General features: G+C 44.6%; 2 protein-coding genes across 3 annotated transcripts in view; both read left to right on the top strand.

Annotated features, from left to right (window-relative positions):
- src (v-src avian sarcoma (Schmidt-Ruppin A-2) viral oncogene homolog) overlaps window positions 1–25,580 on the top strand; it is a 409,402-nt gene that overhangs the window by 16,918 nt on the left and 366,904 nt on the right. The window lies entirely within an intron of this gene.
- LOC132896505 (probable phospholipid-transporting ATPase IIA) overlaps window positions 1–25,580 on the top strand; it is a 154,626-nt gene that overhangs the window by 116,119 nt on the left and 12,927 nt on the right. For both annotated transcript variants that reach the window (XM_060937371.1, XM_060937372.1), the window contains 7 exons: window positions 1,380–1,550; window positions 4,227–4,325; window positions 6,360–6,449; window positions 12,069–12,213; window positions 17,761–17,825; window positions 18,503–18,658; window positions 23,555–23,619. In XM_060937371.1, coding sequence (XP_060793354.1) covers window positions 1,380–1,550; window positions 4,227–4,325; window positions 6,360–6,449; window positions 12,069–12,213; window positions 17,761–17,825; window positions 18,503–18,658; window positions 23,555–23,619 — 791 coding nt within the window. The remainder of the gene's footprint in view (window positions 1–1,379; window positions 1,551–4,226; window positions 4,326–6,359; window positions 6,450–12,068; window positions 12,214–17,760; window positions 17,826–18,502; window positions 18,659–23,554; window positions 23,620–25,580) is intronic.

The following is a 25,580-nucleotide window of genomic DNA, read 5'->3' as shown; positions in this document are numbered from 1 at the left end:
TCCAAAACATGAATTTTATTCTTCTTTAACCATTCTTTGGTAGAACGACTTGTGTGCTTAGGGTCGTTGTCTTGCTGCATGACCCACCTTCTCTTGAGATTCAGTTCATGGACAGATGTCCTGACATTTTCCTTTAGAATTCACTGGTATAATTCAGAATTCATTGTTCCATCAATGATGGCAAGCCGTGCTGGCACAGATGCAGCAAAACAGGCCCAAACCATAATGATACCACCACCATGTTTCACAGATGGGATAAGGTTCTTATGCTGGAATGCAGTGTTTTCCTTTCTCCAAACATAACGCTTCCCATTTGAAACAAAAAGTTCTATTTTGGTCTCATCCGTCCACAAAACATTTTTCCAATAGCCTTCTGGCTTGTCCACGTGATGTTTAGCAAACTGCAGACGAGCAGCAATGTTCTTTTTGGAGAGCAGTGACTTTCTCCTTGCAACCCTGCCATGCACACCATTGTTGTTCAGTGTTCTCCTGATGGTGGACTCATTAATATTAGCCAATTTGAGCAAGGCCTTCAGTTGCTTAGAAGTTACCCTGGGGTCCTTTGTGGCCTTTCTGACTATTATATGCCTTGCTCTTGGAGTGATCTTTGTTGGTCAACCACTCCTGGGGAGGGTAACAGTGGTATTGAATTTCCTCCATTTGTACACAATCTGTCTGACTGTGGATTGGTGGAGTCCAAACTCTTTAGAGATGGTTTTGTAACCTTTTCCACCCTGATGAGCATCAGCAACGCTTTTTCTGAGGTCCTCAGAAATCCCCTTTGTTTGTGCCATGATACACTTCCACAAACGTGTTGTGAAGATCAGACTTTGATAGATCCCTGTTCTTTAAATAAAACAGGGTGCCCACTCACACCTGATTGTCATCCCATTGATTGAAAACACCTGACTCTAATTTCACCTTCAAATTAACTGCTAATCCTAGAGGTTCACATACTTTTGCCATTCACAGATATGTAATATTGGATCATTTTCCTCAATAAATAAATAACCAAGTATAATATTTTTGTCTCATGTGTTTAACTGGGTTCTCTTTATCTACTTTTAGGACTTGTGTGAAAATCTGATGTTGTTTTAGGTCTTATTTATGCAGAAATATAGAAAATTCTAAAGGGTTCACAAACTTTCAAGCACCACTGTAGGATCACTTAAAATATTTTCTTATTTGTTTAATTGGGTTCCTGATCTATTTGTATGACTGATGATATATTATTTATGCAGAAATACTGAAAGGTTCACAAACTTTCAAGCACCGCTTGAACAGCAATTGAGCACGTTTCCAAAAAAGCATTTGAAACGATCCTAAAAGATGTGGCGTTTTGTCAAATCGACGTGTCAGGATATGTTCGTATCCCATAGGCGCGCTACGTCCAGGCCAAGCTGAGCGTCCACGACCGTTCACTGAAGGTCGCCACGGTCCTCGAGAGTCTGGAGATGGAGATGGAGCTGCTGTGTCTGACTGGTGTCGAGGACCAGCTCCAGGCTGACGTGAGGCCAACGCTGGAGATCCTGCGCAACGCTGGCATTAAAGTGAGACACTTGTGTTTACCAAGAGTTTACTTCCAGTACTCGGACGAGGTCTAATAATCAGATTCAGACACTTTTTTTTGTAGCACAAGGTGTACAGTCAGTGTCTAGAGTCATTGGCACCCTTTCTAGAAAATTAATATAACTTTGTCAACAGCACTCAGCCCCTTTCCTGTTATGTCCCATGTCGATGGAGAACACTTCTAGAAGGATCTTAAACCCCGTCTGTGCAAGTGAAAAACGTTCTGTCGGTTTTAATTCCGACTGCAGGTTTTCAGTGTTGTTTGATCTTAAGACAAAGATGGATATTGGAAAATATTGTCCCCCTACACCCACTTCATTGATTTTGATATCCGGGATCATTATATGGATTAAGTTACTCTTAAAAAAACTGAAATGTGCACATACGTATTCTAGTTGTTTGAATGGAAAATTTGAATAACGGTGTGTTTATTTTATCGGATCACCTCTTGGCCATTCTCTTAAAGGGTGCCAATAATTCTGTAGTAGTCTGTAGTCATTGTTCACAGAATTTCTCTTGGTGCAGGTGTATATATAAATTCCAGTCATATAAAGGAAGCAAAATTAGATAAGTTAATGAAATTGGAAAAAAAAAAAACCTACTTTATACAGATTGCAGCTACAAACCTGACCAGAAGGAATGTCGCATTCACTATTAATGAATTACTGTGCGTGTGTGTGTGTGCACGCTTACTGGCTGTGCTTGGTGGTTAGCACCATGCTTTTTTCCTTCTGAACAATCCAAATATGGGGGGGGAAGTGAAGGGGCATTAGGAAGTGTCTACAACAAGGAGCCCATTTACACACAAACAAGCAGGCCTTCATGACCTGGCGCTAATACACTTGTGCTGAGGCCGTGGTGTAAACCATTATTTTTAGCATGTTCTGCATATTTTCCAGGTTATTTGTAGTAGTTATAAGGATAAAATGCTGCTATTGCACCTATAATGCAGAGAGCAGCTTGATGCCTGATTAAAGGCAGTGGGATGTGTTGAAAAGCAGAGTGCAAAAGAAGAATGTAGGGATCACAGTCGAGTACTGTGGGGAGATGTTTGGAGAAGATGCAGAATTTGATGGAATACAAGTGTGAAATAAGTTGGAAGATGTGCGAGGAAAAAAATGTGCTAATGGAGTTCTCCAAGCATCGCCCCTCCAAGCACCAAGCATCGCCCCTCCAAGTATCAAGTACCAAGTATTGCCCCTTCAAGTACCAAACCTTGATCCTCCAAGCATCACCCCTCCAAGCACCAAGCATCGCCCCTCCAAGTATCAAGTACCAAGTATTGCCCCTTCGAGTACCAAACCTTGACCCTCCAAGCATCGCCCCTCCAAGCACCAAGCATCGCCCCTCCAAGTATCAAGTACCAAGTACTGCCCCTTCAAGTACCAAACCTTGACCCTCCAAGCATCGCCCCTTCAAGTAAAAAGCATCGCCCCTCCAAGTGCCAAATATTGCCCCTTCAATTACCAAGCCTTGACCCTCCAAGCATCGCCCCTCCAAGTACCAAGCATCGCCCCTCCAAGTACCAAGTATTGCCCCTCCAAGTATGAAGCCTCGCTCCTCCAAGCACCAACCATTGCCCCTCCAAGTATCAAGTACCCAGCATTGCTTCTCCAAGCATCGCCCCTCCAAGTATCAAGTACCCAGCATCGCCCCTCCAAGCACCAAGCATCGCCCCTCCAAGTACCAAGTATTGCCCCTCCAAGTACGAAGCCTCGCTCCTCCAAGCACCAACCATTGCCCCTCCAAGTATCAAGTACCCAGCATTGCTTCTCCAAGCATCGCCCCTCCAAGTATCAAGTACCCAGCATCGCCCCTCCAAGCACCAAGCATCGCCCCTCCAAGCATTGCCCCTAAAAGTACCAAGTGCCAAGCACTGCCCCTCCAGGCACCAAGCATCACATCACCCCTCTGAGTATCAAGTACTACGTATCAAGCACCAGGCACCGCCCCACCGACTGTCAAGCACCAGGCACCGCCCCGCCAACTGTCAAGCACCGCCCCGCCGACTGTCGAGCACCGCCCCGCAGGCTGTCAGCCGACTGTCAAGCACCAGGCACCGCCCCGCCGACCGTCAAGCACCAGGCACCGCCCCGCCGACTGTCAAGCACCAATTATCAACTCTCCAAGTAGCAAATACCAAGTATAACGTCTTCAGGTGATTTTGTAGATGGTCCAACGAGGTGTATTTGCGTTTCCTCCTTTTAGTATTCAAACTTTTTTTTTTCAATTAAATGTTTCTCGGTGGTTTTCCATCATTTTGACAGTTAATTAAATAGAATGAAAATATTTGGAATAAATCGGATTGCATGTTATTTTAAAGGATTAGACTTCGATTTAAACACCACCCCAAAATCTTTCATTTCTGCACACTTTCGCTACTCGCAATACTAAACTGCCTTTGTTTTTTGTTTTTTACACAACAGCGTGAATCCTGCTTTAGAAAATGCTTTAGTTTTCTATTCCAATTGGTTAGTCAGTGTTTTGCGTGTCTCCACCTAGCGACTCTACACGTGTGTGTTTCAACAGTGTGGATCAGTGTGTGTCAGGGAGCATGAGTGCCTCTTTAAGCCCCGCCTACTCAGCAATCAGGGGAATAATAATAATAAACTGAAGATGTCACTGTGTAATATTTCACTTTGTTGTCGTTTGGAAAGGTTTGGATGCTGACCGGAGACAAGCTGGAGACGGCTACTTGCACGGCCAAGAATGCCCACTTGGTGACCCGTAGTCAGGACATCCACGTCTTTAGGCCTGTAAGTGTCCTCTCATTTAGCTCTCCGTATAATCGACACCTTATTCCACCTGATCTTTTATACAGCACAACACGAGCCAATCCGGGAGCTTATGGATGCAGAAGAGGACAGATAACCTCTTCATAACTTCTCCACACATCACATCTCTGTGTTGAGCTGCTCGGTAATGTTACATGAGCAACATTTGGACAAGCTGCGCATGGGATACGTCACCTTCTCCAGATGGTAGCTGTGGTGCGATGGGGGTTAGCTAGTGATGCGTAGAACTAGCCAGTGATGCGTTCTGTCGTGCAAAGGCAAACCGCAGTGTCTGCAGGGGTGTTCATACGGCACATATTTGCATCGATGCTGCACCGATGTATTTTGTTGCGATATATCCTACACCGGTGTAAATTTTGTGCAGCGTTCACACGTCACAAACCTGCTTACTAGAGAGAAGCGTTAGCACCGGTGCAGCCCCACTTGCGTTCACACGGCAGTTTTTGCGACCGTGCTATACGATAGTAATAATGCGGAAATGAAATATGCGCATGCGTGAAAATGTACTTCCTTTTCCCGGTTGTCATGGCATCACCAAGCACCGGGAAAACAACGTGGATGAATACACCAGTGTCGCCAGATACTGCTGACGTTTTCCAGCCCAAAATATGTTCAGATCCGCCAAAATGCACTTAAAACCGCCCAATCTGGCAACACTGGAAGACACGCAGTTCTGTTGTTGTTGATATTCGCCATTTTGGAAGCGCAAAATACCAGGATGCAAATTATGCAATGCCCGTATGTAATCAACTCTCCTCACGCGTAGCGAGTCTACCCCTGTAGCGTTCAGACGTCCCATTTTATATCGGTGCTGCCCCGCAAACTAGCATTTACTCCGGAGTAAATTTCTTAAACCACGTCCCGAGCAGGGTTAGATTTGCACCGGTTTAAGCAGCTTTCAGGGGCTACACCGGTATAACTTTGTACCGTGTGAACGCTCTACCGGGGCAGCCCCGGTGCTACACCGGAGTAAAAGTTGCCGTGTGAACACCCCTTGCATATACAGAAGTGATTTCAGGAAGCTTCAAAGAAACAATCGAGTTTTCCTTATTATTATATATTCTTATAATATTATTATCAGGGTTACATTTATCATTTTACTTCTGAACATGTCTGCTTTACAGTCCTTGGCAAAGGTGTTCAGTTCATGACCTACAACCATCCCAATATAGTTACGCAGCTTGGATATTCCCTTAGGGGAGTCAAACAGAGGTCGTTCTTTCCCTTTACCTGTGTGTGTTCTGTATGGATGGCTGCCAAAGCGGAGAGAGTCTCGGCCCTCGGGTTAAGGCAGTGCTGTCGTTACCCGAAAACGAAGACAATGTCTGGCACAGCATTAAAAACAATCGCGCCACCCCCGGAGGGCTAGGGCGCCCGAGAGGCCCTGCATCTGGAGCGACTTCCTCTTTCGATACGAATGAAATCTGGATAAGAGTCTAAATGTGTTTTGAAGTTGACAGATGAATGGCCAAAGTGTGTACGCTCCTTGATTAAAAAAAAACATCCTCTTCTGACGAACAGCTCCAGATGGATTGATGTGCACGGATCGAGTCCTTCTTAGATTTCATTATTTACTCGATTACACTAGATGTATTGTGTTGAAAGCTTCACTTCAGTCTCCGGTTATTACATTATTAAAGCCTGCGCATGCTTTTTCTGAATCTCTGTCACGAACTGGCACATTTGTATTGGAATTAAGCTTCGGCCTATCCGTTAAGATTCGATCGAGCAGACCCAGAGCCTCATTTCCTGTCTGAAACTCTTCCACGCGAGAGTAACAGGCAGACATGGCCGTGTGACAGTTAAGCAGTTGGCTTGGGTCACAGGCTTTAACAGAGCTGACGGTTGACATCAGCAGCTGTATTCTTCTGCTTTTGGTGTGGTTAAGCTCTCTAGTTTATTTGGATCAGATTACTATCGCTGCGTGCATGCTTCAGCGTGAGCCAATGTGCGTCTAATAGACAGCTGACGCTGTACTTTTCTCTGTGCTTGCAGGTGACCACACGCAGCGAGGCCCACCTCGAGCTCAACGCTTTCAGGAGGAAGCACGACTGCGCTCTGGTAATATCAGGAGACTCTCTTGAGGTAAACCTCGTGCACAGCCTGGTATAATACGATACCACTTTCAATTCTACACAGCGAGCTGTCAGAAAGCATCCAACATGTGGAAGTAGTGAAACACGAGGGGGGGCATGCTGTTACAGGAAAATGATCAACAATGGGCTGTTGATCATTTTCCAAGAACCCAATCCCATCCCGAAGAAGTGTTTTATTCCTCTTATCACAGCGATTTGCAAAGGATTGGACAGCATGGATTTCCTATTCTCTATCAACTTTAAATATTAATTTTGTTCAAATTAAATGTAATGACCTACTGTATGAACTAAAAAATTCCTTTTATTAAAAAAATTAGCAACGAATCAGCCTTTTCTTAAAGGAGAACTGAAATAATAATAATAAGTTACATTTATATAGCGCCTTTCAAAAAACCCAAGGACGCTTTACAATTATAGACAAGGAAAGAAAACAAAATATAATAAAAAGTAAAAAGTCCACCAAGTAGGGGTCAGGATGTAATTCCCGTGGTGTAGCAGCCACAGTCCCACCAAAAGGCGCACGAAAACAAGTCCCACATCTCCAGCACCGCCGCCGTGACGCCGCCAGCAACATCGCTCGAACACCACGCCGTGGATCCACACAGCGAGCAGAGAAGCTCCGCCACGCAGAGCACTGGTGTGTCCCAAACCGCCTGCACAGCCGCCGCGACGCCACCAAGCAACATCGCTCGGAACATCACGCCAAGCGTTAAAGCACAGAGCGCTGGACAACCACGATGTAAAGTGAGCAACAGGCTCACTGCAGTCCACAGCTGGGAGTGCAGGCATCGCCCACAGCGAACCAAGGCCTGGAGGGAACCGACGCCCCAAACTGGGTCCGGAGCTACACCACAACCGGTGGACAAAACACTCAAACAAACACCAAACTACACAAACACACAGGAAAGAAAAAAAATAGAAAAAGAAATAAAATAAGAGCTCCGGTGAGAAGCGGCAGCCAGAACGCGCACGACGTACTCTCAACCGGAAACGGAAACGAAAAAAAAAATTAAACTTGCTTTAGATCTTAATTCACGTGTTATTCAGTTACGTTTTCGGTTTTAGTAACCTTATATCGTGACTCGTATTGGCAACTAATTGCAATGAAATACGTATCGGCCTATTCGGTTTTTAGCCACGTTGAATTGAGTTCGTTTGGTCCACAGCAGGCGTCGCTTATCCGCGCGATCTTCACGAGACTTGTGCGAGACTTCGAACCGTCAAGTGTCGGCCAGGTGTCAGCGCCGCCGTTTTGAAAACTGTTTTCCAAACGAAATATTGCACAAAAACGAGTTTAAATGACGCCTACTTTTTTCAAACTTTCCTGATTTGCTATCAAAACACACACAACTTCCGGCTTGATCACGTCAGCGTTCGAAAGAGCGCGTGCGTGTCTTTTGACAACGTTGGCAGATGTCGGTCGCTTTGATTTCCGCTGTACGTTTTACTTCCGTCCTACGATGTCTCGCACAGGTCTCAACGAATCTCATTTACGGCCATCGCTTTGACATACGGACTGATATATTACAGAGCGTATTTCAAACACTCATAACTTGCTATAGCAGCGACAGAATAGCGATCAAAAATGCGTTCTGATATTTAATAAAATGAGAAATAGAATTTTGATGATAAATTTGCCTTCAGTTCTCCTTTAATTATAAAAGTTTGTCGTTCCTCCATTTGCTTCTCTTTTCTTTATCTTTCAGCAATCTGTAAAAAGAGAGACAGCTCTGATTTCTTGTTAAATCTATTTGTATAGTCAATCGCACAGCACCCTCTTTCACAGTCTGTGTGTGTTTTCGCAGCATTAGAGCTGTTACTTCCACCTACAGCGAAGTCATGTGTATTTCCCCTGTTTTACATTGCTCCTTCTGCTGTCTAAACAACACAGTTACAGAAAAAAGAAGAAAACCTAAGAGATTACACAGCCTGATGATAAATGCGATTTCATGTTTTTATTATTGGGTAGAGCCCTGCACTCCCGCGGGACCCGACGCAAAGCAGTGCGGCGCGGGACGAATTTTGAAAGCTCATTGCGGGCGCGGGCGGGAAGGGGAGTGCACAATGCGGGAGAGGTGATAAGCTGCAGTCCCGCTAACTAAAAACGTGTTTAAAATAAAATTTATAAATTATTAATTTATGTCTATCATATATAATTTGTGCTGGATATTTTATTTGGCATTAATAAAAACATTTTAAGATGCCTAAATTTGCGGATGTGGTCTGATCTCGCGTACGTTTCCGATTCCTTTCCGCTCTTCCGTGTTTAAGATCTCCGATCATGGCAGAAGAGCAGAGCTCCTCTAGTGAAGCTCACAGTGCTTCAGAAGTAAGTGCTGCTTTAAAAAGAGGTACATTTACCGTTAAAAAGTCAAGAGTCCTGAAATCAGACATTTGGAAGTCGTTCTCACTCGTGTGAGGGAAATAACGCGAACGTCTGCATCATGCGGGACAAAATATGGTGGGAGCGGGACTGAAAATCATAATTCTTTGCGGGAGCGGGACTGCACAATGCGGGCGCGGGACTGAAAATTCTGTCCCACGCAGACCTCTGTTATTGGGTATACTAGTTTACCTCCATCCATCCGAAACACCCTTTTTCTCAGCAACCACGAATCACAGCCACTCGGTACCAAACTTCAGCTTGGGGTTCTATACCGTGTATCCCGTTCTCAGGTCTGTCACACATCAACTTCCTGTTTACCGACTGAGTGTGTTTACGAAGCGTATAGGGTGGATTTATAAAATTTTCGTAACACTTTTCTCAGCAACTCCAAATCACAACTGCTTGATATTTGGTACCGAGCTTCAGCTTGGGGTTCTATACCGTGTATACCGTTTTCAGGTCTGTCGCACATCGACTTCCTGTTTACCGACTGAATGTCTTTACGAAACATATAGGGTGGATTTTGATGCTATTTCAAGAAGCAAAATGCTATTTCAGAATGACGGTTTCCCAGGATGCTATGTGAAATCCCTGAGGAGAGACACTGCTCTTTACTTACTTGTTTCAGGGTTCATTATTTGTTGAAGTCAACGTTCATAAGAAGTGTCCTATTCCTTCGATCGCTTGCGTTCTGATGTAAGTGAGAGCGGGGGGATACGCAAGCGAACAGTAGCTCACGGTTGATCTTGTTACATCTGTTTCAATTGTCACATTTGTATCACGATTTATCATCGCATGATATATCGTTACATGCCTAATTTATAGCTGTGTTTTACACTACCGTTCAAAAGTTTGGGGTCACCCGGACAATTTTGTGTTTTCCATGAAAAGTCACACTTTTATTTACCACCATAAGTTGTAAAATGAATAGAAAATATAGTCAAGACATTTTTCTGGCCATTTTGAGCATTTAATCGACCCCACAAATTAATGTGATGCTCCAGAAACTCAATCTGCTCAAAGGAAGGTCAGTTTTATAGCTTCTCTAAAGAGCTCAACTGTTTTCAGCTGTGCTAACGTGATTGTACAAGGGTTTTCTAATCATCCATTAGCCTTCTGAGGCAATGAGCAAACACATTGTACCATTAGAACACTGGAGTGAGAGTTGCTGGAAATGGGCCTCTATACACCTATGGAGATATTGCACCAAAAACCAGACATTTGCAGCTAGAATAGTCATTTACCACATTAGCAATGTATAGAGTGGATTTCTGATTAGTTTAAAGTGATCTTCATTGAAAAGAACAGTGCTTTTCTTTCAAAAATAAGGACATTTCAAAGTGACCCCAAACTTTTGAACGGTAGTGTATGTTGTGGCTGATGTTAAGTACCCAGGGTCCAGCCCTCACAACCATAAAGCAAAACAGATTCGACAGTAGTTGAGGAGAAATGAAGCTTTAGCTCGATTTGCTCGCCAAACATCTGCCATGCTGTTGAGTGCTTTCCAAGCTAGGCCTTTTCCGACCTCGATGTCCGTCACAGACGAGTTCACCCGCAAGCCAAGGTACTTGAAATCAGAAACCTCATCAAGACCTTGCCGTTGGTGGGAGCGAAGTGATATGTTGCTTGGAGTGTTGCAGACTTAAGGCCTCTGCATGCTCTTGCGACAAGGCTTTCGCAGATAGCTTTTCGCAGACAGTTGTAATTTATCGTTGAGCGGGGAGTAATAGGCGTGCGCGATGTTATTCACCGCCACAACGCAAGGGGGCGTGAAGTCGCTAGGAGTAGTTGGTGGGTGTGGTTAGTGGAGTGTTTATCCTCCGGTTACTTATAATGACTAGAACTGGAGTCGTATAGATGTACGTACTTCCTCGATCAACCGCTCTTCGTGCTGCTCCATCTTCGCTCGTGTTTTTAAAAATGGCGGTCGTGAAAACAAAACAAACCGGGAAAGAAGGGAAGCGGAAGTGTGTGTACAGCGGATGTAGAGTGGACCAATCAGAGCCCTCTCGTCTGCGACGCTGTCTGCGAGGCTTCTGCAGTGGTCACGATTTTTGGGAGGTGTGCGCAGAGCGTCTGCGAAGGTGGGGGGGCTACGCAGACGCTATCTGCGACACTGTCTGCGAGGACTGCGTTGTCAGCATAAATTGGCCTTTAACATCAGCTCAAGAGACTATATCACCAGTTCTGAGCTGTACAGGGACATCCCTCCGTATCTCAGACAGGATTGACTACAGGAGGCTTGGCCTTGTTGGTCATTGCGATCACTACCCTGATTTTCCCGCAAGTCAGCTGGTGCTGTGGCGTCCAACCCATGGTGATCTGAGGAGGGGCCGCCCTCCAGCCACCTTTCTGGACACACTGGGGCTCAGAGTCTCTCTGAACTAGCATCATGCATCAACAGTTGTGATGACTGGGCCACCAGGAGTATAGCTCGGCTGAGGCCACATTGATTGATTGAGTGGAACGTCCACCTGTAAACAGTCGTTCCCTCACCAGTCTTTCTCTCTATGGAAGTTGATATGGGAAAAAAAGTGCAGCTCACTATTTTGTCAAGAAAACGCAAACCGCAAAACTCTCCGTCCCTCCTCCATCTAGTTTGTCTCTGAAATTTCACAATCTGGCTGTTACAGAGCACGGACACTGGAGACTCCTTCCATGAATGCTAAACAAATATCTCCTCACTAGAACAACTCACTAGAAGGTTGTTTGTGAAGCGTCCCTGTTTAAGCTCAGAAGACTTGTCCTTTTTAATGCATTATTTGGCTTTGCTCCTCATCACTCATGCTTATTCGAGTATTTGAACCAAAGAAGCTCCGGATCCATCCGTTTTAATAATAGGCTACGCGTTTGATTTCCATCATAGGTGCTGTATGTCATCTGATTGTTTTTGCTGAAGGTAGGCAGGGCTCGACGTTAACGGTAGTCCTATTGTCCGGGACAACCAAATGTTTGTCCAGACAAGTGAAATCCGCACGAGTTGAATGTTTGTTGAAAATAGCAATCTTTTATAGTAATCATTCAAGAGTTAGATCAATAAACTAGTTCAGTCCCATCAGTCATCTGGCCATGTTATTGTTTACAAAATTCCGGGGAAGCCAAGTACGGCAGGTGCGTGCGTTAATGTCGAGCCCTGTGTAGGTGTAGATATACTTGTTGATCGATTACTAGCCGTGTGTAAAGTGTTCAGTAAAGAAGACGTTAAACACCCCGTTCCTGCAGGTATGCCTGAAGTATTACGAGTACGAGTTTATGGAGCTGGCGTGTCAGTGCCCGGCTGTGGTGTGCTGTCGCTGTGCTCCAACGCAGAAGGCTCAGATTGTCCGGCTGCTCCAGGAGCGCACGGGGAAACTCACGTGTGCTGTGGGTGAGTACACTGTACACCATCAGCGTCATCGCAGAGCTGCGACACCGAATGATATTTTAATTTAGCGCAAAGATGTTAAATGACCCCATGTATTCGAGCACCAGAAGGCCATACAGGATGGAGGAGGAACCAAAACTGGGTTCATTTATATTAAAAGAAAAGTCATTCTTGATGATGTTTCACCTGTCATCCGAAAGGCTTCTTCAGTTCTGACTAAGGTGGGGTTTACATTAGACCGTATCAGCGGATCATCAGATTAACATTTTTAAAACGATTCGCGTGCACACAGCAACACCAATACACGGATGCGCTCGGCTCCGCAGGCATCCTGCGCTCCAAATCACTCCGCCCTGAACAGCGAGTGCCCTCTGGAGGGTGCGCACTCCGGCCCTGCGCAGCTCACAGAGCGCGCGAGTATAGCGCACGAGCAGTGATTCGGGACTGAGCCGCTGTGTGTGAGATCCCAGCGCATATCACTTACTACTTGCAAGTGGAAGGATGGCAAGCCTAAAGACAATCATAACTACACAATGGGCAGTATTTGCATCAGTATTTGCAGTATTTTCATACTTTTATACTCTTTAATGAAAGGTGATACAAGGCGGAAGTCCGTGCCGTTTTTCAGCAGTCGCGTCACATGACCAACGCCAGCGAATCAGGAAGGTGGATGTCACAGTGACGTTGTCCAATGACGACGCCAGCTAGAGCTCAGCACAGCGTATTCGCGTATCTCAATGTTTACACAGCACCGGACCAGACACGATCTAGATTGAATACGTGGACCCTGGCGGATTCCCGTTTCCCGGCGTTTCCAGGCATTTTAATGTAAACGGACAGTGCATCCGCGAAGAAAACGAGACAGATACGGTCTAATGTAAACTTGGCCTAATAGGGAGTATCAGGTATTTATCCTCTCATGGATGAAAAGCAATCCTAAGGTGTCGTTGAGTCATCCTGTTGGTGTGGGTCACTGGGGGCTGGGTGTGAACGGCCTAGAGAGTCGTTGGGATGATCAGTGGATTGTTGGTTCTCTCTGTCCTCCTGTGAGTCACTGAAAACAGCTGGGTTTTGGTGTGCATTCAGTTGTCTGGGAAGTGTGCCGAGGACTGCATCGTAGGTGGCTGATAAATGGTGTCTTCGACCACCATCACCTCTGTTCAGTGATGGCCGTTCCAGGTTGACAAAAATGGCTTCTTTAACTCCTCGCTCATACCAACGATCCTGTCTGGCTAAAATGAGTACGTTGCAATCCTGAAATGAGTGTCCTTTGTTGTTAAGATGAAGACAGACAGCAGAGTCCTGGCCTGAGGAACCGGCTCTCCTGTGTTGAGCCATGCGCCTGTGAAGCGGTTGTTTTGTTTCCCCAATATAGGAGTCCGTGCATTCCTCACTGCACTGAATGGCATACACTACGTTGTCCTGTTTGTGTCTGGGTATTCTGTCCTTAGGGTGGACCAGTTTCTGCTTCAGGGTGTTGCTGGGTCTGAAATGTACCGGAATGTTGCGTTTGTAGAAGATCCTCCTGAGCTTTTCAGATAGACCAGAAATGTAGGGAATGACAATGTTCTTGCGTTTGTTCCTGTTATCTTCCTCGTCTGTTATGTTCCTTTTTCTGCTCTTGAAGAAAGCCCAGTTGGGATACCCGCAGTTCTGAAGTGCTTTCTTGATGTGATTTTGCTCCTTCTCCTTTCCCTCTACCGTTGTAGGAATGTTCTGAGCCCCGTGTTGCAAGGTCCTAATTTGTGTTCCAGTAGGTGGTGTGAGTCGAAGAGTAGGTACTGGTCTGTGTGTGTGGGTTTCCGGAAGACCTCGATGCTAAGGCTTCTGTCTTGTCTAATGTGTACATCACAATCCAGGAAGGCTAGATTATTCCCACTGACGTCCTCCCGAGTGAAACTGATGTTGATATCCACTGCGTTGATGTGCTTAGAGAAGGCTTCCACCTCATGGGTTTTGATTTTAACCCAGGTGTCCGCCACATATCTGAACCAGTGGCTGGGAGCAAAGCTTTACTGTATGTTCCACTTCCTCTGTGTATAGATTGGCCACAATAGGGGTCAGTGGTGAGCCCATGGTACATCCATGCTTCTGTCTGTAGAAACTTTTATTAAACTGGAAATAGGTGGTGGTCAAGCAGGGTGCAAATCTGGTCCGTGGTAAGGTTCGTTCTATCCAGTAAGGTGCTGTCTTGAAAGAGTCGTTTTCTAACGGATTCGACTGCTTCTGTGGTGGGAATGCAGGTGAATAGAGAAGTGACATCGTAGGAAACCATGGTTTCATCTGAGTCTAGTTTGAGATCTGCAACTTTTAGTCGCAAAATCTTGGGAGTTTTTGACGTGATGTGGCGTGTTTCCAACAAGAGGAGCCAGGATGGTGGTCAGGTGTTTGGCAGTGTTATAGGTGACTGAGTTTATACTGCTGATGATAGGTCTGAGTGGAGCTCCTTCCTTGTGAATCTTGGGGAGTCCGTATATGAGAGTGGGTGTTCGGCTTCCCCAGGGTACAGTCTGTAGTACAGAGATCGGTTGATGGCTTGGTCCTTTTCTAGTTGTTGCAGGCAGGTAACAACTTTCTTTTTGTAACAACTGGTGGGATCCCGCCTCAAGGTTTCATAGGTGGTTGTGTCGCTGAGGAGACTGGTCATCTCTGAGTGGTAGTCCGCTGTGTTTAGCACCACTGTGCATCTCCCTTTGTCAGCAGGAAGGATGGTGATGTTCCGGTCTCTTTGAAGCAATGTAAGAGCCCTCCTTTCTTGGATGGTGAGGTCGGAGGGGGGTGCTTTCGCACTGGCAAGAGCAGCTGATACCTTCAGTCCAAGTTGTTCTGCCTCTGTGTTGGTCAGATTGTTGTTTCTGATGGCTGACTCTGTGATGAGGTCTACCACTGGTATCTCCTCTGGTGAAACTGCAAAGTTTAGTCCCTTGGATAAAACATCTTTCTCTGGTTGGGTGAGTATACCTTAGGATTGCTTTTCATCCATGAGAGGATAAATACCTGATACTCCCTATTAGTCAGACAGAACTGAAGAAGCCTTTCAGATGAGAGGTGAAACGTCTTCAAGAATCTTCAAGCAAGTCCAGCTGCTCTCTTTTACCACCCACAGTTTACTATGACCTGGATGACTGAGAATCTTCACAGACTTGAGAAATGAATAATAATAATAATAATAATAATCAGCTGAATTTATATAGTGGCTTTCTCATACCTAAGGTCGTTTTACAATTAGGGGGGAAAAGAAAAAAAAAAGTCCACCAAAAGAAGGTCAGGATGTCATTCTAATGGTGTAGCTGCCACAGTCCCACCGAAAGGGGCACGAAGATAAATCCCACACCGCCTGCACAGCCACCGCGACGGCACCCGGGCAACAACGCTCGGAACACCACGCCAAGCACAAAAGCACCGCTGGACAACCACAATGTTAAAAGAGCAACAAGCTCACTGCAGTCCATAGCAAGGAGCACCGGCTTCACCAGCGGCGAACCGACACCCAAAACTGGGTCCGGAGCTACACCACAACTGGCAGACAAAATGCTCAAACAAAAAAAAGACACATCAAACTACACAAAAAAAAGAAAAGCTAAAATAAAATATAAAACTCTGGTGAGAAGCGGCAGCCAAAATGCGCACAGCGTACTCTCAACCAGCATAGAGTATAGAATAGAAAGAATAGAAATAGAAAGCCTTTATTGTCTTTGTATAGTTCTGCATCCAATGAAATTGGAGCGTTGCCCCAAGTTTGGTACATTTATAAACATCTAGTAACCAACTAAGAAGAAGAAACCTTTATATGTCACGTGCACACTTCAAGCACAGTGAAATTCATCCTCTGCATTTAACCCATCTGAAGCAGTGAACACACGCGCGCACACACCCAGAGCAGTGGGCAGCCACACTACTACCCCTTTTCCACCAAATCAGTTCCAGGGCTGGTTCGGGGCCGGTGCTGGTTCACAACTCGTTCAACTTGCGAGCCAGCTGAGAACCAGTTTGCTTTTCCATAGCTCGTGGTGCTAAGGGAAGCCACGTCATTACGTCGCTGTATATGTCAGTTACGTCGGTACGTTTGCATAAACCTTGGCGCGAATATTGAAGCAACAACAACACGGAAGAAGCAGCAACAACAATAATAATAATGGATGACTTCGCGTTTGTACAGCCGCTGCTTCTCGTCGCTTAAAAATGGCGATCTTTCACTGTCTTGTTGTTGGTCTTAACAACTCCGCCCCCCGCTGACATAAGCGGTTCTTTCCTCTGGCCCAGCAGAGAGTTGGTGCTAGCCTGGAACCGGTTTTTCTGGCCCCAGAGCCAGTTCTTTGTCAGTGGAAACAGAAAACCCGGTTCCAAACTAAGCACTGGCCCCGAACCAGCCCTGGAACTGCTTTGGTGGAAAAGGGGCATACTTGGACTTCAGCCCAAGGCCGCCCCACGTTAACCTAACTGCAGGTCTCTGGACTGTGGGGGAAACCGGAGCACCCAGAGGAAACCCATGCAGACACGGGGAGAACATGCAAACTCCACACAGAAAGGCCCCCGCCGGCCACTGGGCTCAAACCCAGAACCTTCTTGCTGTGAGGTGACAGTGCTAACCACTACACCACCGTGCCGCCCGTAAAAACATGAATTGATTAAAATCTGTACAAGCGCATCATGCACGTTATTGTTCCTTTGCCAAAAATCATTCACGTTTCATCATCATCATAACATTTTCCCTCAAATGTACGAGAGCAAGTCAGATGCAAACCTTAAAAGTGTGTCAAGTTAGAAACGAATCAAATGTTCTTCTCAAGGAATCCCAACACTTGGTATGAGCTGGAACCAAAACGGAGGTTATGTCTAAAAACCGTGCACAAGGTTTTAATTTGAGCCTCATATCCATTTTAAAACGTACTCGAGCATAGTTATACTAGAACGTAGTAAATGAAATTTGCACTAAAACATACAGGAATCCAAGCGAGCCGTTTCAGATGTTAGTAGCTTGAGAAGATTTTGTGTAAAATTTAAAGTGAATGTTTTGTCCACACATTGACGCATACGGCTGTGTAATACAGGGTGTTTCGAAAAATTTGATCTTATTTGAGATGTAAATATCCCAGAAAACTATGTAATCGAGGCAAATGAAACTGAACAGGCTTAATGTTGAGCAATATAAGATTTTATTTCTCCAAAATTTGAATGAGAAATTCCAAAGTATGTGGATTCCATGAACGATTTCACAAATTTTCGACTTGTTCGAGCGTACTCGAACGCACAAAACGCCTTTTCTTTTCCGGTGAATGACATTTCTATACCTAAATAAAATTTGATGTCAGTTGAACAAGAGTCGGCAAAGATATTAGATTGTGAAATGATGTCAATTTTTTTTGAAACACCCTGTATATGTAATGCTTTATTGTTTTGAGTTGTGCAGTAAATAATAATGAAATATGACAAAATTGTGTTGCACAACTACATAAAAACAGTCCTACAACAGTCTGGGCAGGACTGGTCAAAGCAGCTGTGATTGTCTCACAGCCAACTCGGCTATCTCTCTCTCTGTCTCTCTCTCAGGGGACGGAGGAAATGATGTCAGCATGATCCAGGAAGCTGACTGTGGCGTGGGAGTGGAAGGCAAAGTAAGAGCCGCTGGGTCCCTGTCTGCCTGCAGCGTCGAACGTTTTGTCGCACACATTCACAGCAGTCTCTCCATGTGTTCTTACCGCATCATTATCACATACTCTACACATGCGCACATCTGGACAAACATCTCCCACTCTTCAGGCCTAAATTGTGGAAGTAGTGTGCAAAGTAAAAGAAAAGCCACAAGACGGTGCGAATGGGTTTTTGACCTACATCTGGCTATATTTGTCTGTCAGTGAGGACATCAGCGGTGTGGGATCACTGAAACGTGTAGGTGGTAGAGGGTTGTTTTTTTTTTTTCTCCTCGTTTTACAATATTGTGTCTACAGGGACTTCAAACGCCGCGAAGACAGAATTGGCCCAGGCCAAGTTTTGCGGTGGGCCAAGCGCTCTTTCCAAACGCTGAAAATGAGACATTATGAGTTGGTTAACTGATATTGACTCACTCATGACTAACATAGCACAACCCAGATTAAATTGGCGTGGTTTTACGTGGGACTGTATTTTTCCCCTGAAACTCTGTAGTTCTCCGGCCCGTGTGATTTCAGTAAGTTCAGAATCTTCGTTCGCACCGGAGATCAGTCTTCTAGCGTTGTCTCTGTAATCCAAACGAGAAAATCTGTTTTCTTTTCTTTCTCCTTTGAACGAAAATGTGTTGTGTGTGTTTTGTCAGGAGGGAAAGCAGGCCTCGCTCGCTGCCGATTTTTCAGTGACTCAGTTTAAGCACCTGGGCAGACTGCTCATGGTTCATGGGCGAAACAGCTACAAGAGATCTGCTGCCCTCAGTCAGTTTGTCATCCACAGAAGCCTCTGTATCAGTACCATGCAGGTAGTGTGTGTGTGTCTCTCTCTCTTGTATATGTGTGTGTGTGTGTGTGTGTGTGTATGTATATATGTGTGTGTGTGTAAAGCAAAAAAAGTAAACCACTTATATTTCCAGCGGAATGCCTTTACTTTCCAGGTGAACCCCAAAATAATCTCTCTACACACCCGAGCGTAGGAACAGATCATGCTATGACTCAGATGTTTAATGAGGATCAGTGTTAACGAGTAGAGTATGCTTCCAGAATTTTCAACAGTAGTTTGTTGAACAAACATACAGCACAGTAAACATATTATGAGATTACTCCCTTTAGTCATGCAGCAAAAAAGCGTTTGGGTTTCTTTTCTTTTTCTTTCCTTTCTTCCCCCGCTCTTGTACTCTGCCTCCTATCAGCGCGTTTGTATATTGTGGATACATTTCCATGACTCTGCTGGGAACGTTTTACTGGCTGCACCTTTATTCATCATTCGATAATCCTGACCTTGTATAATCAGCAAATACAGATTTTATTTATTTATACACTACCGTTCAAAAGTTTGGGGTCACTTTGAAATGTCCTTATTTTTGAAAGAAAAGCACTGTTCTTTTCAATGACGATCACTTTAAACTAATCAGAAATCCACTCTATACATTGCTAATGTGGTAAATGACTATTCTAGCTGCAAATGTCTGGTTTTTGGTGCAATATCTCCATAGGTGTATAGAGGCCCATTTCCAGCAACTATCACTCCAGTGTTCTAATGGTACAATGTGTTTGCTCATTGCCTCAGAAGGCTAATGGATGATTAGAAAACCCTTGTACAATCATGTTAGCACAGCTGAAAACAGTTGAGCTCTTTAGAGAAGCTATAAAACTGACCTTCCTTTGAGTAGATTGAGTTTCTGGAGCATCACATTTGTGGGGTCGATTAAATGCTCACAATGGCCAGAAAAATGTCTTGACTATATTTTCTATTCATTTTACAACTTATGGTGGTAAATAAAAGTGTGACTTTTCATGGAAAACACAAAATTGTCTGGGTGACCCCAAACTTTTGAACGGTAGTGTACATACATACATCCTTACGTTCCCCGACTGCCAGGCGTTTTTCCTGTGTGCTGGCTTCCTTACTGAGAACAAATACTGCATACGGACACTCAGCTGTTCAAATTCTCATTAACCTGAGCGACCCAGAGACTTCTGGTCCTCCAATTAGTCATAGAACTAATTGGATGGTGACATCCAATATGGAACTTCCTTACATTGCGGCTTGCCAGAGCAGTTTCCTTCAGAACTAATGGATCTGGATCACATCTCAAAGTCATCACAAGCATTCATTGTGCTTAAGTAGCGCAGTCACTCACTTGGACAAGCTTCAGTATTGTTACTGTGAAATGAATTTGGCATTTGATCATCTGTGATGGACTGAAAGATCCAGCTTTCTTTTCTCCATGCCAGTCCTAATTCCAGCTTGCAGCACAGTTGGCCCATCTGCTGTTGCTGAGAAGCACTCATTTGTTACGTTCCGAGAGTCACAATACGTCAATGGTGGACCACCAGGACTTTGATTTAGACAATAAAACGCAGCTCCTGGATGTAAATCAGGGTCTGTGAGGCAGACTCCACACAGAAAGGCCCTTCTGGGCTCGAACTCAGAACCTTCTTGCTGTGAGGTGACAATGCTAACAACTACACCAGGCTAATTAGCATGAAACGAAGTATTCGTGAGCGACATTATGTGGCCAAAAGTTTGTGGACACCTAATAGATGTGTGCTTTTTGAACATCATGTTCCACATCTAGCCGCTCTCAAATGATATTCTAAGTTTCATTCCTCTAGGAAGGATTTCCACCAGATTTTGGAGCGTGGCTGTTAAGATTTGTGGTTATTCAGCCACAAGAGCTTTAGTAAGCTCAGGCGCTGAGGGTCTGGGGTGCAGTCAGGCTTCCAGTTCATCCCAAAGGTGTTCGTTGGGGTCGAGGTCAAGGCTTTGTACAGGTCACTCGAGTTCTTCCACTCCACTTTTGGCAAACCATGTCTTCATGAATCATGCTTTGTGCACAGGGGCATTGTCGTCCTGGAACCTCTTTTGACCCCTTTTTATATACAGTTGTGCTCAGACGTTTACATACAGTGACATGAATGTCATGGCAATATTTGGGCTTTCAGTAATTTCTTTGAACTGTTCTTTTTCTGTGGCAGAATGATTGTACAGCATACATCTTTAATTAAAAAAAAACCGCTAGGATTTGTTGCACAAGTTTTAATTTTCTTTGGGTTTTCTGAAATCAACACAGGGTCAAAATTATGCATACAGGGTCAAAAATTTACATACGCTCACTTAGATGATTAATTCAGAGGTGCTGAAACTTCCAAAATGTCTTTTATCTTGCCAAGGCCGAGGTCTCTTAACTTCCTGTTAGTGATCATGATTGACTCCAGCTGGTAGCTTCTCTGTGCCTTCATAAAAAGGGTTTGTTTACAGCACTCCGTTGGATTGACCAGCACACAGTAAAATGGGAAAGTCCAAGGAGCTCAGTGCAGGTCTGAGAAAGAGGATCGCAGATGTACACAACTCCGGAATGTCTCTTGGAGCCATTTCTAAACAACTGCAAATTCCAAGATCAGTTCAAACAATTGTATCCAAGTTATTGTGAGGTGTAGTCACTTTGCCAAGCCACTTCGCTTCAAGAAAACCCAAACTGTCACCCTCAGCTGAAAGGAAATTGGTTTGGATGGTCAGGAACAACCTGGGAACCGCCATGGTACAGCCCTGCCATGAACTGGAAGCTGATGGATCACTGTCTACAGTTCAGGTCACCATGGACTAAGAGGCTGCTATCCAAGAAATAACCCCCTGCTCCAAAATTGACACCTTCAACCTTAACTAAAGTTTGAAACTGACCATACGGACAAAGAAAAAGCCTTCTGAAGGATAGCTGTATGGTCAGATGAGACAAAGATTGAGTTGTTTGGCCACAATGAGCACCATATACAGAGGGACACTGTACCAGCTGGTGATGGTGGTAGGATCATCATGCTCTGGGGCTGTTTTGCTGCCAGTGGAACTGGTTCATTGCACAAAGTGGATGGAATAATGAAGGAGGAGGACTAGCTCAGAATTCTTCAGCATAAACCATCAGAAACTTGAACACAACTTGGGAGGCTAATGAACCCAAACACGCATCAGAGCTGGTTGTGGAGGATAAAGCAGGCGAACATTAAGCTTAAAACAAGTCCTGACTTCAACCCTATTTAAAATATATGGACTGTGCTTGTAAATCGAGTCCATACCAAGAAAAAAACCCAACAAAATTAATTGAACTCTACCAATCCTATCATAAAGTGTCGTGAAATATCCAATCAGAATTCTGCCAGAAGCTTGTCCATGGTAAACAAAACTGTTTGGTCAAGGTGAATCTTGCAAAGAGACATTTTACCCAAATATTAGGTGTGCTGTATGTATAATTTTGACCCTGTGTTGATTTCAGAAAACCCAAAGAAAATTAAAACATGTGCACCAAATAATAGGTTTTTTTTGTTTGTTTGTTTGTTTGTTTGTTTGTTTGTTTGTTTTTAATTAAAGATGTATGCTGTACATTCCGCCACAGAAAAACAGTTCAGATAAATTACTGAAAGCCCAAATATTGCCATGACGTTGATATCGAAGATGACATTCATGCCACTGTATGTAAACTTCTGACCACGACTGTATATGTGAGGGGGAAATTGTAATGATACAGCCTACAGGACATCAGATAGATACAGGTGTGTGCTTTCAACACTGTGCCAACATTTTAGAGAAGAACCATATATGGACATGATGGTTAGATGTCCGCAAACTTTTGGCCAAATAGTGTGTATATTCTGGAGCATAAGGAAGTAGAATGGACTGCTGGGTCACTTGGGTTGAAGAGTATGGCCAGAAGTTGAGGAATTAACAGGAATGTTTTATAGGCTTTCCCACTTCAGGTTAGTCACTAGATGATGACTTTGCTCTTGGTACTTGCCAAAAACAAACAGCAGAAAACTCCACAAGCTCAGAAAGAACCAGGTTTGGCATTCAGCATTTCATACTACGATGAAATGTTGAATGCCTATGACTGTAAATAGAACTGTCCGGCAGCAAGAGAACAGTCAGTTCTCGAAGTTGATGTGTTGGAAGCAGGAAAAATGGGCAAGCGTAAGGATCTGAGTGACTTTGACAAGGGCCAAATTGTGATGGCTGGATGACTGGGTCTGAGCATCTCCAAAATGGCACATCTTGTGGGGTGTTACCGGTATGCAGTGGTTAGTACCTACCAAAAATGGTCCAAGAAAGGACAACCGGTGAACCAGCAACAGGGTCATAAGTGTCGAAGGCTCATTGATTGGCATGGGGCACAAAGGCCAGCCCATATGGTCCAATCCCACTGAAGAGCTACTGTCGTACAAACTGCTGAAAAAGTTCATGCTGGCTAAAACCCTGTCACTGGTTCACCAGTTGTCCTTCCTTGGACCACTTTTGGTAGATACTAACCACTGTATACCAGGAACACCCCACAAGATGTGCCATTTTGGAGATGCTCAGACCTAGTCGTCTGTCGTCACAATTCGGCCCTTGTGAAATTCACTCAGATCCTTCCGCTTGCCCATTTTTCCTGCTTCCAACACATCAACTTCAAGAACTGACTGTTCTCTTGCTGCCTGATATACATACAGTATATCCCACCCCTTGAGAGGTGCTACTGTAATACGAGTGTGTTATTTCACTTCACCTGTCATATTATTGGTCATAATATTATAGCCAGTCGGTATATGTTAATACAGTTTATGCGGAGTGGATAACTGATTTGGAGTACATGTGTAAGTCAAAACTAATTTGATGAACTGCCCTGGCTATAGTGCACGGTATTAACTTTTTCTGTTCGGCTCTTCCCTAGGCCGTCTTCTCCTCCGTTTTCTACTTCGCATCAGTTCCTCTCTATCAAGGCTTTCTCATCATCGGGTGAGTGGCGTACTCGCACAGCTGTGGTGACTCATCGTGCTCGGTGAAATCTCACTGGCATTTCAATTATGCATTGCATACTGCTGTGACATTTGATTTGAGCTGCAGTATTGTTACAGTGAAGAAGTTCGAACAGTGCTGACTGCATGGAAGTCGACGAACACCAATAGCTCCTTTGTAATGCTAGAAATTATGAGCTGAGATAGTCATTTCATACTTGGGGCAAAGTTTTGTGTACTGTGTATCAGCGTTTCTAAGGCAGTGTGTGGTTGAGAAAAAAAAATGACCCATAGTTTTATAGCTGTGAGTCAAGACTCGGAAGAAACCATCCCCCATTTTCAATTGTTGCCATAATTTGTCACAGCAGGAATGAAAAGAGTTGCAAACAGAAAATTGCATGAAAGACTATCTTGTCGAGTGTCTTTACGTTGTAAGAATAAGTTGCGGACAAATTAGTTAAACTAAGAGTTAAAAAGCTCTCCCGCACTGTTCGTTGCTGACAGTTCTGCGCTCGTAATTAGATTGTCTGATACAAATCGATGTATCGCAGCATGACTAGACATGATTGCCCTGATTATGGTAATTCCAGACGTCATGCCTGTTCACACCGTGGAGGCATGTTTCTCATGCTTATTACACTGACTGATTGATTTACTGGAATTTGTATCCGTCAGCTTTGCACATCTGGATCCTGACATTTTTGCCTGTTCTTCAAAGCAAAGTTCTGGAAAAGTATCAATCAAAGTTTGGTTCAACAAAATATCCCAGTATTTGGACATCCATGAGTTTTTAGCTCCACTCAATCTTTTATTATTGAAATGGGAAGAATGTGGCGCAAGTAACTGCGATTCTACAAGAGGAAGCCGTCCACCAACACTCAGTGGTGAGGTAAAGAGGACATTAGTCAGAGAAGAAACCAAAAAGTCAAGGGAAACTCTAAAGTAGCTGGAGAGATCCACAGCTCAGATGGGAGAAGCTCTTCATAGGACAGCCATTAACCAGAAATTCCTCAAACCTGGGCTTGATGGAATAATGGTAAGAAGAAAGCCATTTGCTGTTTGGAGTTGTATCAGAAACTCAGCAAACATCATCTGATGAGACCAACTTTTTGGACTTGACACAAAGTCCAGTATTTGGCAGAAACCCAACACTGCTTCATCACCCTGGTACCATCCATACAGTGAAGCCTGATGGTGGTAGCATCATGTTTTGAGGTTGCTTTTCACCAATCCAGACTGGGAAGCTGGTCAGAGTTTTTTTCAATCCTAGAAGAAAACCTGTCCCGGTCTGCAAAAGACTTGGGGTAGATGTAGAGGTTCACCTTCCAAAGACCCTAAGGTTCAAGAAGAAGAAGACGCCTTTATTCGTCACATGTACCCTTAAGCACAATGAAATTTGTCCTCTGCATTTAACCCATCTGAAGCAGTGAGCACACACACATACCCAGAGCAGTGGGCAGCTATGCTACAGCACCCGGGGAGCAGTTGGGGATTAGGTGCCTTGCTCAAGAGCACTTCAGCCCAAGGCCGCCCCATGTTAACCTAACCACATGTCTTCGGACTGTATGGGAAACCGGAGCGCCTGCAGGAAACCCACGCAGACACGGGGAGAGCATGCAAACTTCACACAGAAAAGCCCCCGTCAGCCACGGGGCTCGAACCCAGAACCCTCTTGCTGTGAGGCAACAGTGCTAACCACTACACCACCGTGCCACCCAAAGAAGGGTTTCAAGAACCTGAATGTGTTCGTCAGACCTCCGTCTGATTGAGACTTGAAAATTTACTATTCATGAACAGTCTGTCCAATTTGTCAGCGCTTGAGCAATTTTTCCAGAAGATTGGCCAAAAATATTAGGATCCAGATGTGCAAACCTGATCGAGGAGACCAATTCCAGACTTTGAGTTGCAGCTGAAATTGCAGGAAAAGAGAATTCTACCAAGTATTGACCCATCTCCTGTACA

The sequence above is a fragment of the Neoarius graeffei genome, chromosome 13 (genome assembly GCF_027579695.1).
Source record: "Neoarius graeffei isolate fNeoGra1 chromosome 13, fNeoGra1.pri, whole genome shotgun sequence".
NCBI lineage: Eukaryota > Metazoa > Chordata > Actinopteri > Siluriformes > Ariidae > Neoarius > Neoarius graeffei.
The sequence above is the reverse complement of the archived record's forward strand: the minus strand, read 5'-3'. Positions and strand labels throughout refer to the sequence as shown.